The 13,258-nt window shown below is 38.6% G+C and overlaps 1 protein-coding gene and 1 pseudogene across 1 annotated transcript; both read left to right on the forward strand.

Moving 5' to 3' along the window:
- The first annotated feature begins 1,012 nt into the window (after positions 1-1,012).
- On the forward strand, positions 1,013-4,556 carry LOC113354206 (annotated as a pseudogene).
- Positions 4,557-7,313: 2,757 nt separating this feature from the next.
- Positions 7,314-9,961, forward strand: LOC113352347 (ATP-dependent zinc metalloprotease FTSH 5, mitochondrial-like). Its single transcript, XM_026596175.1, has 5 exons — positions 7,314-7,647; positions 8,058-8,216; positions 8,305-8,429; positions 8,517-8,990; positions 9,110-9,961. Exons 1-5 carry the CDS (start codon positions 7,314-7,316, stop codon positions 9,959-9,961), a joined length of 1,944 nt encoding a protein of 647 aa, XP_026451960.1.
- Positions 9,962-13,258: the final 3,297 nt, after the last annotated feature.

A 13,258-nucleotide genomic window follows, 5' to 3' on the forward strand; every position in this document is an offset into this window, starting at 1 on the left:
TTCGTGATCAATATTCTCATTAGGCACTCTAGAAACAACTAGTATGCAGAATTGCAATTGACCAACAGTTTCTGGATGTGGGTGACACTAGATTAAAAAATCTTTCACAACACCACTCCACAATACTTTGGACTATTGTTGTAAAGCCAATACCAGAAACAAACCCAATCTATCTAACTCCTTTGAAATCCTAAGTCATATGAGTCCCCACGTTGAATGGTGAGCGTCACCGTTCAACGAGAGAATAGTTTACACAGAGAAAAGTTTTCGTGAGGGTCACAATCGTTGAGAAAAGAGTTCTCACGTTAAACCTGAAGAGGACACTTGGCGATACTCTATTGGTCAAGGGGTTATAACTTGCAAAACATCGAGAGAAAAAAAAACGTAGAACAAAACCTAAAAAAATTCTTCTTCTTCGTGTTTCCTACGACAAGAATACCTGACAAGGGTTGAATCACTAATCAACTGCAAATCTTTTTATTCCTTTCACTCTTTCTCTGTCTCTCTCTTCAATCTTTGCTCTTGGCTAACAATTTTTTTTTGTCTCTTTGTTTCTCTGAATCAATAAACCTTAACCCATGTTTTGTTTTGCAGGTAATCTGAATCAATAAACCTTAACCCATGTTTTATTTTGCAGGTAAAATCAATAAAACCTAACCCATGTTTTATTTTGCAGGTACAATCTTTGTTGTTGGTAAACCCTAACCCTTTTTTTTCTGTCTTTTCGTTTCTCTGAATCAATAACCGTAACCCATGTTTTGTTTTGCTCTTATTTTGTTTTGTAGATATATAATCAATAAACCCTAGCCCATATTTTATTTTACAGGTACGATCTTTGCTCTAAAAATTGTTCAAACATTGGAAACAAACAAATTATTTGATACCCTTAGCTCCCTTTGAATGGGCACTTGATGGGGTTTGTAAGTTTGTCTCCCACAGGCCCAGATGCGTGGTTTTAAATGTGCGTTGGAACCAAAAATGCTGAGCCAAATTTGGCAGATATGCCATTTGGTTCTTTATTTCCCGCTTAGAAATCTTTTTTTGTTCTACCCCTCTTCTTCACTTCTTCTTTTGTTCTTCCCTTCCGATCTTTGGTCTGAAACTCTTAATTCGATTGGTACTTAATGCTTAATGGTTCTCTTGGACGCATATTTCTCCGATCTCGTTTTAACCCGGCGACACTCTCACTCTCACACAATCATCGTCAAATCCAAACAGAAAATCATGACTATAACGGCAACTCTCTTGATTTATTTGCTTACCTTCTCGAAAAATGCAGTACTTACAAACAAACCAAAGAAATTCATACAAAAATCATTCATTCAGGAGCAAATCAATCTGGGTTTTTATTCCCAAGACTTATATCAAATTACTCAGAACTGGGGTTTCTTGATGAAGCCAATAAAGTGTTTCATAACATACCCATTGACTGTAAATCGGACTTCTCATTATGGAATCCAATCTTAAGAACTAATAAAATACATGGGTTTGATGAAGAAACCATTCATCTTTACATTCAAATGCGGAATTCAGGTGTTTCTAGTGATGGGTTTACTTTCCCACTTGTTATCAAAGCTTGTACTTCAGTGGGTGATTCTAAGTTGTGTAAAGCTATTCATGGGCATGTATTGGTTTCAGGATATCAATTTAATCTTCATGTTGGGAATGAGTTGATTAATGGATATGGCAAAATGGGATTAATGGATGATGCGATTACGGTGTTTGATAAAATGTCACACAGAAATCATGTTTCTTGGAATACTATGTTTTCTGGTTTTGCACATAATTTTGATTGTGATGGTGCTGTCAAGATGTTTCAGTTAATGGAACGAGAAGGTGTAGAACCACATTTACTGACATGGACATCATTTATATCGGTACATAAGCGATGTGGATTACATGACAGGGTTATAGAACTGTTTCGAGGTATGAGAGGGAGGATGAATTGTTCAACTGGTGAAGTAATTACTGTGGTTTTATCTTCTTGTGCTGAACTGGATAAGTTTCAAATGGCTAAGGAGATCCATGGTTATGTAATTAGTGGTGGGTTTCAGGATTATATGTTTGTGCAAAATTCGCTTATATCTGTTTATGGAAAAATGGGAACATAGAGGAAGCAAGAAGTTTGTTTATGGAGATCAAGATAAAAAATTTAGTAAGTTGGAATGCATTAATTTCTTCATTTGCGGATGCTGGTTATTGTGATGACGCTCAAGAAATTTTCTCCCAGTTGGTAAACCTTGATGACCAGAAATTGAGACCCAATGTGGTAACTTTTAGTGCTGTCATTGGCGGTTTTGCTGCCAAGCAGAGAGAAAACGAATGCTTTGAAGTCTTTCGTGAAATGCTGCTTTCTAGGGTTCATCCAAATTCGGTCACAATTGCCAGTCTTCTGTCTTTGTGTGCAGAGGTCGTAGCTCTGGGTATAGGAAAGGAAATTCATGGCTATTCAATCAGAGCTCTGATGGATAAGAATATATTGGTAGGAAAGGGTCTGGTTAATATGTATACGAAATGTGGTGATGTCATGGACGGGTGTTCAGTGTTTGATCACATGGATGATAGGGATTTAATCTCTTGGAATTCGATGATTGCAGGGTATGGTATGCATGGACAAGCCAATGAAGCACTTACAACTTTCAGGGAGATGGTTAAATTAGGGCCAAAACCAGATGTAGTTACATTTGTTGCACTTCTTTCTGCATGTAGCCATGCGGGGCTTGTTACTGAGGGTGGTAAGCTGTTTGATCAAATGAGCAATGAATTTCTAATTACGCCAAATATGGAACACTATTCTTGTATTGTTGATCCACTTGGTAGAGCGGGCATATTTCAAGAGGCAAACAAACTTATTGAGAAAATGCCATTTGAACCAGATGAATGTGTATGGGTTGCACTGCTGAACGCATGCAGGATTCATAAAAATACAGATGTAGCAGAAATGATCAAGTCTCGCTTGAATCTTGAATCAGAGATGACCGGGACTTACATGTGTCTCTCCAATATCTATGCTTCTCATGGAAGATGGGAGGATGCTGCCAAAAGTGAGAGTTGCAGCCAAAACTAGAGGTATGAGGAAAATCCCAGGTCAGAGTAGGATTGAAGTGAAGAAGAAATCTTATATCTTTTCATCTGGTAACAGTTTTCAGTCAGATTTGGACAAAGTTTACGAAATACTTGATGATTTAGGTCCGCGAATGGAGGCTGAAGGTTATGTACCAGATAAAAGCTTTGTTTTGCAAGATGTGGGTGATGAAGAGAAAAAAGAGAGATTGAATGGACACAGTGAGAAACTAGAGATTGCATTCGGTCATGCTAATATTCCTCCAAACTTTCCAATTCGAGTCACAAAGAATCTTCGGGTTTGTGGGGACTGCCATAACTGGACTAAGATTTTCACAAAAGTGGCAAAACGTGAAGTTATTGTTAGAGATGGACGTGGTTTTCACCATTTCAAAGATGGGTTATGTTCTTGCGGAGATTATTGGTAAATCTTTAAACCCTGTATTTATTTATAGGTCATTCATTCTTTGTTCCTTCGGGTTCACATTACATCTATTCTTGCTCTTCTGTAAGTTAGTGAAGTAATGACATAAACTCAGAAAGTGTGACCGGTACTCTGATGCGCTATAGAAAAGTTCTAGCATATCCCCCCACTCTTGTGCTGAACTGCAAAAGTTCATTATTTCAGCGGTTCACAAGTAAAACGATGCTAGCAAGAGCTATTGCAGGAGAAGCTGAAGTATCATTCTTCTCCAAAAGCGGGAGTGTGTGACAGAATTGCTTGTTGAATTGGCATGGGAGCAAGGAGAGTGAAGGAATTATTTGCTGCCGCAAAGAACTATTTGATGCATTTCGAAAGAGCCGTAACCCCACAGATCAGAACCACATGGAGAACTTGTATCAGTTTCTTGTCGAGCTTGATGGCTTTAAACAAAATGGAGTTATCGTGATTGCTACAACCGACTTCCCCGAATTTGGATTAAACACTATTAGACGAGGACATTTTGATCGTAACATTGTTGTGGATACCAAAATACGAACCGCCACGTGGACATAGGAAAGACACAAGAATCCTGTCGAAAGATCTTGTACCGTGCCTCGAAAATCTTCGTCAGTGACTTGTCAAATCAAATCAGAATCACCATCGTTGACTAATTGGCAAAGTAAAAGTCATATGCGAGATAAAGTCTCACGACGAAGTAACCCACTAGCAGAATATGAGCTATGAAGAATCAATGAAGTGCCCTACAAGATACCAACTACGAAGTAGAGGTGGGCGAAATAAACTAATTTGGCCAAAAAGATAACCTGCGAAGTAAGTAAACTATTGGGAAAGAAAAGAGACAGGTATCCCGACAAACCCATGCGAAGATAGCGAAAGAAGGGGAAAAACCTTATGGAAAATGGCCTGGGCGAAGTATAAAGCACTCCCGAAAGAACTTGGCGAAGTAACATGAGCTGTACCCCATTAGGGTTGATTGGCCTATAAATAGAGGTCCTTGGGCAAGACATGAGGGATCGGATTTTGGAGAGAGAAAAGAGCGTAAGGTAGAGAGTGAGATTATGGTTTCCTTGTGTTCAATAACTTGTATGTTGTCTCTCTAGAATTCATCAATAAAGATTTTCTAGTTTATATTACTTAACATGTCCTAGATCTTGGTTACTTTCTTTTTGAGTGTACTACTGGATTTCCAGTAGTTACAATTGTTGTTTATAATCCAGATGTTGAAGGATAGTGGAATCTCACATGTCAAAGGACAGAGGTAACTAATACTTTTAATCGTATTTGTAGGAATGAAATATCACACATATCAATAAGTATGCGAAGTAAGGATTATCTAATGTAAGCGAGGATTATCGCACATGGAAAAGTTGAAGCGACGTATCGGATGATGTCAGCAAAGTCACGAGTAAAGTGTGATGATCTATGTGAAGTATAAGTTGTGCGAGAATGAATGAGTATGCATGAGCGAATGTAACGCACAGTGATTCCGAAAATAATGGGTCTCTTAGAGCAACTGCAGTGGTGCGAGTATAACCAAAGACCAAAGAGGGAAAAAAAGATCAAATTTTGGGTTTAGTATGGTGTGTGACACTACGGTGGAAAGACTAAATTTGGTCAGACGTACATTATACGTTCGCCTGGTGTGGGGCGTAGACTATACCAACGCCTGATTGGGTAGATCCTAAAAAAAAAATGAAAGAAGTGGGGCGGAGGTATAAAGCCCGCCCCACTAAAATGGTTTTGAAAACAAAGAATGGGGCGGGGGTATAATGCCCGCCCCATACAAAATAATAAAAAAAAAAGGGGGCGTAGACTTTACGTACGCCCCATGTGGAGCGTAAACTATACCAACGTCTGATGTGGGGCGTGGAATATACGTCCGCCTGATGTGGGACGTGTACTATATGTCCGCCTGGTGGTGGGGCGTGAAGTATACCAACGCTCGACTATATTTGGGTTTAGTCTTGGTCCCAGACCAAATATACTTTGGGTTTTAGTCGTTGATCAAAATTTGATCGATAGTACGTTCCACTACGTCTGTTCAAAAGACCAAATATTTGGGTTTACTCTCCCACTGTGGACGCTCTTAGTTGTCATCCACTATGAGGAATCCTATATAAAGGAAAGAAGTCATCACATAGAGAGGAAGATCTTCTAGTGTGAGTTAGACAAGAAACTAGGAGAGAGAAAGTTTATTTTGAGATCAAGTAAAGTCATTTTAATCCTTTGTATCCAATTATAAACCTTGATAATTAATAAAAGAATTTATTATGATTACTTAGGTTATTGTTTAGATACATTGGGGTGTGGTTGTAGGTTTTCCTGCAACTACAGTATTATTTTTTTTGTATGATAAATGCTTAAGATAATACACTACAACACAGCTGCCTAAGTTCTACAGTACACAAATGTCTCCACCAAACAGTTAATGGAGTAGTATCACTAAATGAAGAACCCTCAATAACACTTCAGCTGGTTGAAGATACGCTGACGGCAAAGTGGTGTTTCTTTCTTGTTCTTCAATTCCTGTTCCTTCTTTTATCAACTTCAGCTTTAGCATCTCTATTACTTCAAGAGCGTTGTGTGACATAAAATTACACAATCATCTAACATGGTAATGATATAACCAAATAAAGCAAGCATATAAGCAAGAGGACCAGGATTTTCAGCGAGATCACGACAAGTTTCATTTGCATATGCATTAAAGAAGTCCCAAGAAAAATCCCACCGGAATATTGAGTTCCTAATAATAGAAAAGTTTCATTCACCGCAAGTAATACGGAGATATATACTACCTCCAAGGAAAGTTCAAGAATTCTAGGTTTAGATGTTTTACTGTCTCACAAAATTGTGTAGACTAGACTGTATTCATTCAGTATTTATATGATTTACATAAGAAGGATTCAAAACCTAGTTAAACAAATTGTACGCTAATGCTGGAAATCTAAAAGACTTGTTACAACAGATTACATCTTCTTATACACCGGAGGACTTGGAAATCTAAAAGACTTGTTACAACAGATTACATCTTCTTATACACCGGAGGACTTGGACTGCAACCAACTTCTTCTATTCACCAGGCTTGATCTTTATAACAGACTTGGTCTTCAATGTGTATGTACGTGTAGTATGTGTTGTGACCACACAACACATATATGACATATATATATGTCCAATAAAAGTGAATACCAGCAATATTATATATTTCACAAGAGCATCGTCAGCATGTTCTTAGTCACCATCTTGGCAACCCCCATGACCAATAGCAACTTGAAAGGAAAACAATGGTTAATAATTTGGGACACTTTTGTTGTTTTCTTTTTCGGGCTTTTTTGGGTTAGTCGGCGAGATTTAAACCTGAATTCTCATTCAAACTCGCCGGAAAATTAAAAATATCGGCATTGTCCTGTAATGCAACTTTCGCTGGATCTAGTTATTATCATTGATAAACATATTGTAGTAGAACTTGTGTACAAACAAGGTGGTCTCACTCTTGGAAACTATTGCTCGCTTTCTTTGTTAGCTTAATTAAATTTCCTGTCTTGTGTCTATTTAGGATTTCTTATCCAGGTATGTTAAGGAATTATTACCCGAGTCGGAGTTTGGTAATCCTTTTAGTGTTGCCTATATAAGGACGCCTAATATGGTAGAGAATACACATTCTACACAATCATCAACTTATTTTCATAGACATCTTTTCGGGATTATAAATCAAGTTTTCTTAGCTTTGAGTTGGTATTGTCTTTGTGTTTTTAGGTTATTATACACATTGATCTTGACTAGTTGTTTGCTGCATCGCTTAATAATGGAGGTCAACAAGCACATTAAGACGGCGATGTGGGTGGTGCTGAACATTGTTATCATTACCTGCTTTATTGCTCCTGATTATGCAGCAGAGAACCTTCGAAATCTTAGTCAAGGGTTTCAGTCGTATACTGGTGGTAATTTCAGTCGAGTACATGATTCAGAAGGTTCAAGTACTGATCCTACATTGCTAAAGAATGCCGAAGCAGTCATAAGGTTATTTGAAAAGCAGCCTGCACAACGTTCTAACACAACAGCTCTTGCTGATTATGTGAAAGCTTTAGTTAAAGTTCATAGGCTAGAGGAAAGTGAATTGCTCAACACACTGCAAAGAGGTAATGATCATGTCCTGCAATATATAGAATGTTCAGCATTGTATTGAAACTTTTAGGGCTTCCTGCAGGTGCACTAACCACTAACCAGATGCAACATTCTTTTAATCCTTTAGATATACATATCTTAAAACTGATTAGAGATCTAAAATTTTCCAAGAAAAGAAAAAGGGCCGATAAGCAACTTTAGCCGGGCATATATGGTATATAGCATTCGCTTTACAGTCCATGTTGTGCACCAATCTTTGCCTGGCATAAATTTCGGTTTTCGTTTTGGTTTTTGTATCAACTTTTGCTGAGAATCGAGTCTCACTTGCCAAGTGGACAATATCTACGCTTCTTGCTATAGTCAGTAATTTCAAGTTTTATATGGGACTTGTAATAGTTGTGTTAACAAAAACCGATGTTTTCAGGTGTTCTTGGAACTGGTAGCGCTCCTATTCACATGGTGACAGTAGACCAAGGGGATTTCAAGGCGAAGTTATGGCGTATTTTCCTCAACTATATATTGCCAATCCTCATTCTTAAAGCATTCATGGGGAAAGGGGGATTGCTTAATGGTATGCCATTTGGTGTATTATACCGCTTTACAATCAATACAAGTAGTTTTAATATGTTGAGACAAAATCTGAAGCTTACTTCGATTTGTTTTTCTTACAGCTATGGGATTAAGTGAAGAGACCGAACCCAGCACCAAGTCTGGTACAAAATTTAGTGATGTTAAGGGAGTTGATGAGGCCAAAGCGGAGCTAGAAGAAATAGTCCATTATCTTCGTGACCCTAAGGTAAATGCATTGATTATCAACTGTTAGAAAAATGTGGAGACTTAGCGCAATTTTGCTTGTATTAACAATGCCTTTTCATTATTTCAGCGTTTCACAAGTCTAGGAGGTAAGCTCCCTAAGGGAGTCTTGCTTGTCGGTCCACCTGGGACAGGTAAAACCATGCTAGCAAGAGCTATTGCGGGAGAAGCTGAAGTGCCATTCTTCTGCAAAAGCGGGAGTGACTTTGACGAAATGCTTGTTGGCGTGGGACCAAGGAGAGTGAAGGACCTATTTGCTGCAGCAAAGAAGTGCGCTCCATGTATTATTTTCATTGATGAGATAGATGCATTTGGAAAGAGTCGCAACCCCAAAGAACAGAACCACCCGGAGACCTTGTATCAGTTTCTTGTCGAGCTTGATGGCTTTAAACAAAATGATGGAGTTATTGTGATTGCGGCAACTAACTTCCCCGAATCTTTGGACAAAGCACTTATTAGACCTGGACGTTTTGATCGTAACGTTGTTGTTCCGCTTCCAGATGTTGAAGGTCGGAGACAGATAATGGAATCTTACATGTCAAAGGTAATTAATGTGTTTTCTCGTATATATCTTCAGTTAAACCTGGTTTAGTAAAGGCTAGCTTGTCATTTATAAGTTCCAAGGGCAAAACATGTTTTCTCACCGGCTATGCCGTTTGACAGGTTCCCGGTGGAGGAGATGTTGATCTAAGTATAATCGCCAGAGGAACATCTGGGCTCTCAGGTGCAGAGCTTGCAAATATGGTGAACGTTGCAGCCATCAAAGCCGCAAAGGATGGTGCTAAAGAAGTGAGCATGGCTGATTTAGAATATGCAAAGGATAAGATTATGATGGGAAGTGAACGCAAATCAGCTGTGATTTCTGAAAAATCTCGAAAACTAACAGCTTTCCATGAAGGTGGTCATGCTTTAGTAGCCATCCATACAGATGGAGCTCGTCCAGTTCACAAAGCAACAATAGTTCCCCGAGGAATGACTCTTGGAATGGTAGCTCAATTGCCCGATAAAGATGATGAAACTAGCGTTACTTGCAAGCAAATGCTTGCTATGTTAGATGTTTGCATGGGAGGGAGAGTAGCGGAGGAAATTATATTTGGAAAATCTGAAGTAACTGCAGGTGCATATTCAGATTTCCAACAAGCAACATCATTAGCCAGAGCGATGATCACAAAATATGGAATGAGCGAAAAAGTTGGGCTCGTCACTCACAATTATGATGATGATGGGAAGAGTATGAGCACTAAAACTAGACTTCTTATTGAAAAGGAGGTGAAAGATTTACTGGACAGGGCTTACACTAACGCGAAAACCATCCTAACTAGTCACAGCATAGAACTACACGCACTAGCGAATGCCCTACTTCTGAAAGAAACACTCACTGGAGCTCAAATCAAGGCTTTACTTGAGCAAATGAGGTTTCAGCCTGTTTTGAATGATTCGAAAAACAAGAGGATTCCAGTGAGAGTTCCTAAACCGAGTTTTCGCGTTAAACGCCTAGGGTACGTAAGTTCCTAGATGTTTTCTCTTTCTACTCTTGTGTTTTTTATCTTCTCCTTCTGTTTTCTTGCAGAAATAATATATGTCAGTAACGTTATAGTTTAGTGTAATATTTAGCAAATTCATCCGATATATTTCTCTCTAGCCGTGCAATGTATCATGCTTTCTCCTTTTCAAGTTATTTCTTTTCATGTTGAACAAAACATTTGTGGCGCCTTGTTTCTCATTCAAATCACATATTTTCGATCAATTTCAGAGCTATTTGTCTAATACCGTGATGTGATATTCAACTTGAGTTGAGACTCTAGACAGAAAAGTATTAATTAAGTTGATCGATGAATGTACTATCCAAATTTGACAGACGACAAATCCATATTCACATACATGCATTTTGAATGGAATTATAAGAGGATACTTTCGTAACGATTATTATACAGTAGAACCACAAGCTGATGAATCCACAGCGTAAAATGTCTCAAGACCTCAATTGCTTGGTCGGATTATGGTATGGGACCATTTCTAGTCTAGCTACAACGCTGGGCTGTCTCCCAAACCTGATAATTTGAACGATTTTTTTGGGACCATGGTTTTTTTGGGATCATGGTTTTATTTTGGGTAAAGACATGAGAAGTAAATCTAGGTCACCCTTTATCTAGATATTTATATTAATACCTAAATTATCCTCCTGATTAATTTTGGGTGATGATTAGTTAGTGTTAATAATAGTTAGTGTAATGATTAGTGAGATGATTAAGTTAAAGATAATTAGTGAGATTAAAAAATCAGATGGTTTTTTTTTAAAGAAGTAGAATTATTGAGAGAGTAAAGTTAGAGAAGATGAAGAAGGAAAACATGAAAAACGATGGATTTTACCAACCACAACCGGAGGAAGAGTATTTGGGTACCCAGGTAGGCTTCAAACTTAGATAATGTTGGTTGAATTGCTCCAAACTTTCAAAAAAAATGAAATTTTTTATGTAGATTTGGGCCGGTTCGGTTACCATATGTCAAGAACATGTAACCAAACACACCTGAAAGTGTAGTTCGGTTACGTTTTCCAAACACGCAGGTTACCGAACTCGCTCGTTAATGGAGGTTTTGGTCGTACAGTGTAATGTTCGGTTACCTAGGATAAAATGGTAGGTAACCGAACTTTGAACTTAACAATTTATTTGGGTACATCTTGGGTGTTCGGTTAGTTCACAAACTTCAACACAACCAAGTTCCCAACCGAACTGCAGGTTAAAAGTAACCTAGTGTTAGAAGTTCGGTTGGTTCGCAAGCTTCAACATATTTTGCGAATCAACCGAACTGGGCTTATATATGCATATATGCAATTAGGCAAATGTTCGGTTACTACGAAATTTATTTCTTGGCAAATTAGGTAGAGTTCGGTTACGAAGTTTCAAAGGTAGAGTTCGGTTACAAAGCAAACTTAACATTTTTGCGAACGAACCGAACTTGTGGACTTCTCATTATTTTCGTAAACTAAAGTTCGGTGATATCCTTATTTTGCGAAGGAACCGAACTTATGGACTTGTGTTGTTCTAATACAAGGAGTTCGGTTAAAAGTATTTTTTTGCGAATCAACCGAACTCTGAGTTCAGTTAAGAAAAAATTAATTCTTGATAACTGAACTTTTCTCTGAAAAAAACTCCATTAAACCTCTCTGCAACTTCCATTTTCAACTCATTTTAATGATTACTTCTCATTTATTCAACCAAAAACGAGTGGCAAGTAATGCGTTTGTGAGAATATCTTTGTTAATGTTTTAAATTAAGCTATATGTATATATATAGTGGTGGTGGTGGTGGTTGGTGGTGGTGGTGGTAATCGGAGGTGGTGGTGGTAATCGGTGGTTGGTGGTGGTGATAATCGGAGGTGGTGGTGGTGGTGATCGGCGGTGGTGGGCGGTGGTGGTGGTGATAATCGGTGGTTGGTGGTGGTGATAATCGGAGGTGGTGGTGGTGGTAATCGGCGATGGTGAGAGGTGGTGGTGGGAGGAGGTGGTGGTTATATATATAGATGGTTATTGGGTTGGTTTTAAATTAAATTAGGTTAAGGATAGGTTAGTCATTTCAATGCTTTAGGACACCCCTTATAATAAAATCATGGTACCCTCAAAAAAATCATGATCCCTAAAAAAACGTTCAAAAGAAAAGACTCGAGCCCACCCCATATCGGATGTCTAGTTGCGCCAAGAAGAGCTCAGTTGCCGTTAGAGACTAGTTTGATATCAGTTACACCTTTGTTGGAAGTTTGAGTTCCCCGTATTGGCAAAAACAAGGTTACCATTATGTCTGAATATCAAGGTTGTATCTTTTCCTATTGGTCTGTTTGGCACACCCAACGTCGTAAACCTTCTTGATTAGATGAACGGGTATGGACGCTTCCCATTGACAAACCCAGAGTGAACAAGCCCTTGGGGGTTGTATAGAAACATATAGTTGGAATGGAAAGTTTGTGATTAGAGGAATAGGTAAAACTTGTGCGTTGTTTCCTGCTGTAATCCCATTTGGAAGCTTCCTACCATGATTTACAAATTTGAATGTTTTTGAGAGAGGGACTAAACCTTCAACTGTGAGAGTGGGGTTGATTGAAAAGCAGATTATGAAGCATACAAATACTGATGTACTGGTAATTCATCTTGGTTGTGGTATATGGTTATATATAGTTGTGATGACTATGACTAATTTAAGGCTTCGCGCCCCAGCTATATAGCTCCCTAAAAACTATGTACTGCGCGATACACTAGTGTAGTGATGGCAAAATGCAACAACATGATAGTCCTAGTCTCCTAAAACAAACAAAAAAAAGTTGTTGGTTTTCTATGTAAAAGCGACCTAAAACGGGCCTCAGGATTAAAGCCTATATCGTGGCCCAACATGATCATTTCCAACAACTTGCGGAAATGCATAGTATGGAGATAGCATTTAGAAAACTAGACGTGCAGTTGTTTACTAGCTAACACCCTTGACCTGGCCCTGTTGTTTTAACCGTGTACCACAGCGATCAAATGACTGTTGCATCAATCGCATAAGTTGTACTCATGTCTATTCTGCCCACATTCATAACAGCAACTTCATCCAAAAAACCGTAATTTCAAAGCCTTTATGTAAGCATCTCAAACTCTTGCAGGCATTGGTATGCTAACCAGAGACTCTACAAGATCATGCTTTACAGCAATGGGTTACTTACTCCAACCATCCACAAATGTAGGCTAAAACAAGCAGAGTCATGGGCTTGTTTACATGCTTTTTTCCGATGGGCCCATACCCCGAATCTTTGTGTTTGAATGTGCCGCCACCCCAATAA

Source organism: Papaver somniferum, chromosome 2, assembly GCF_003573695.1.
Source record: "Papaver somniferum cultivar HN1 chromosome 2, ASM357369v1, whole genome shotgun sequence".
Lineage (NCBI taxonomy): Eukaryota > Viridiplantae > Streptophyta > Magnoliopsida > Ranunculales > Papaveraceae > Papaver > Papaver somniferum.

Coding starts and splice junctions, on each gene's coding strand:
- LOC113352347 (XM_026596175.1), top strand. CDS start 7,314: ATGGAGGTCAACAAGCACATTAAGACGGCGATGTGGGTGGTGCTGAAC. Junction 7,648..8,057: donor GCTCAACACACTGCAAAGAG/GTAATGATCATG, acceptor CGATGTTTTCAG/GTGTTCTTGGAACTGGTAGC. Junction 8,217..8,304: donor GCTTAATGGTATGCCATTTG/GTGTATTATACC, acceptor TTTTTCTTACAG/CTATGGGATTAAGTGAAGAG.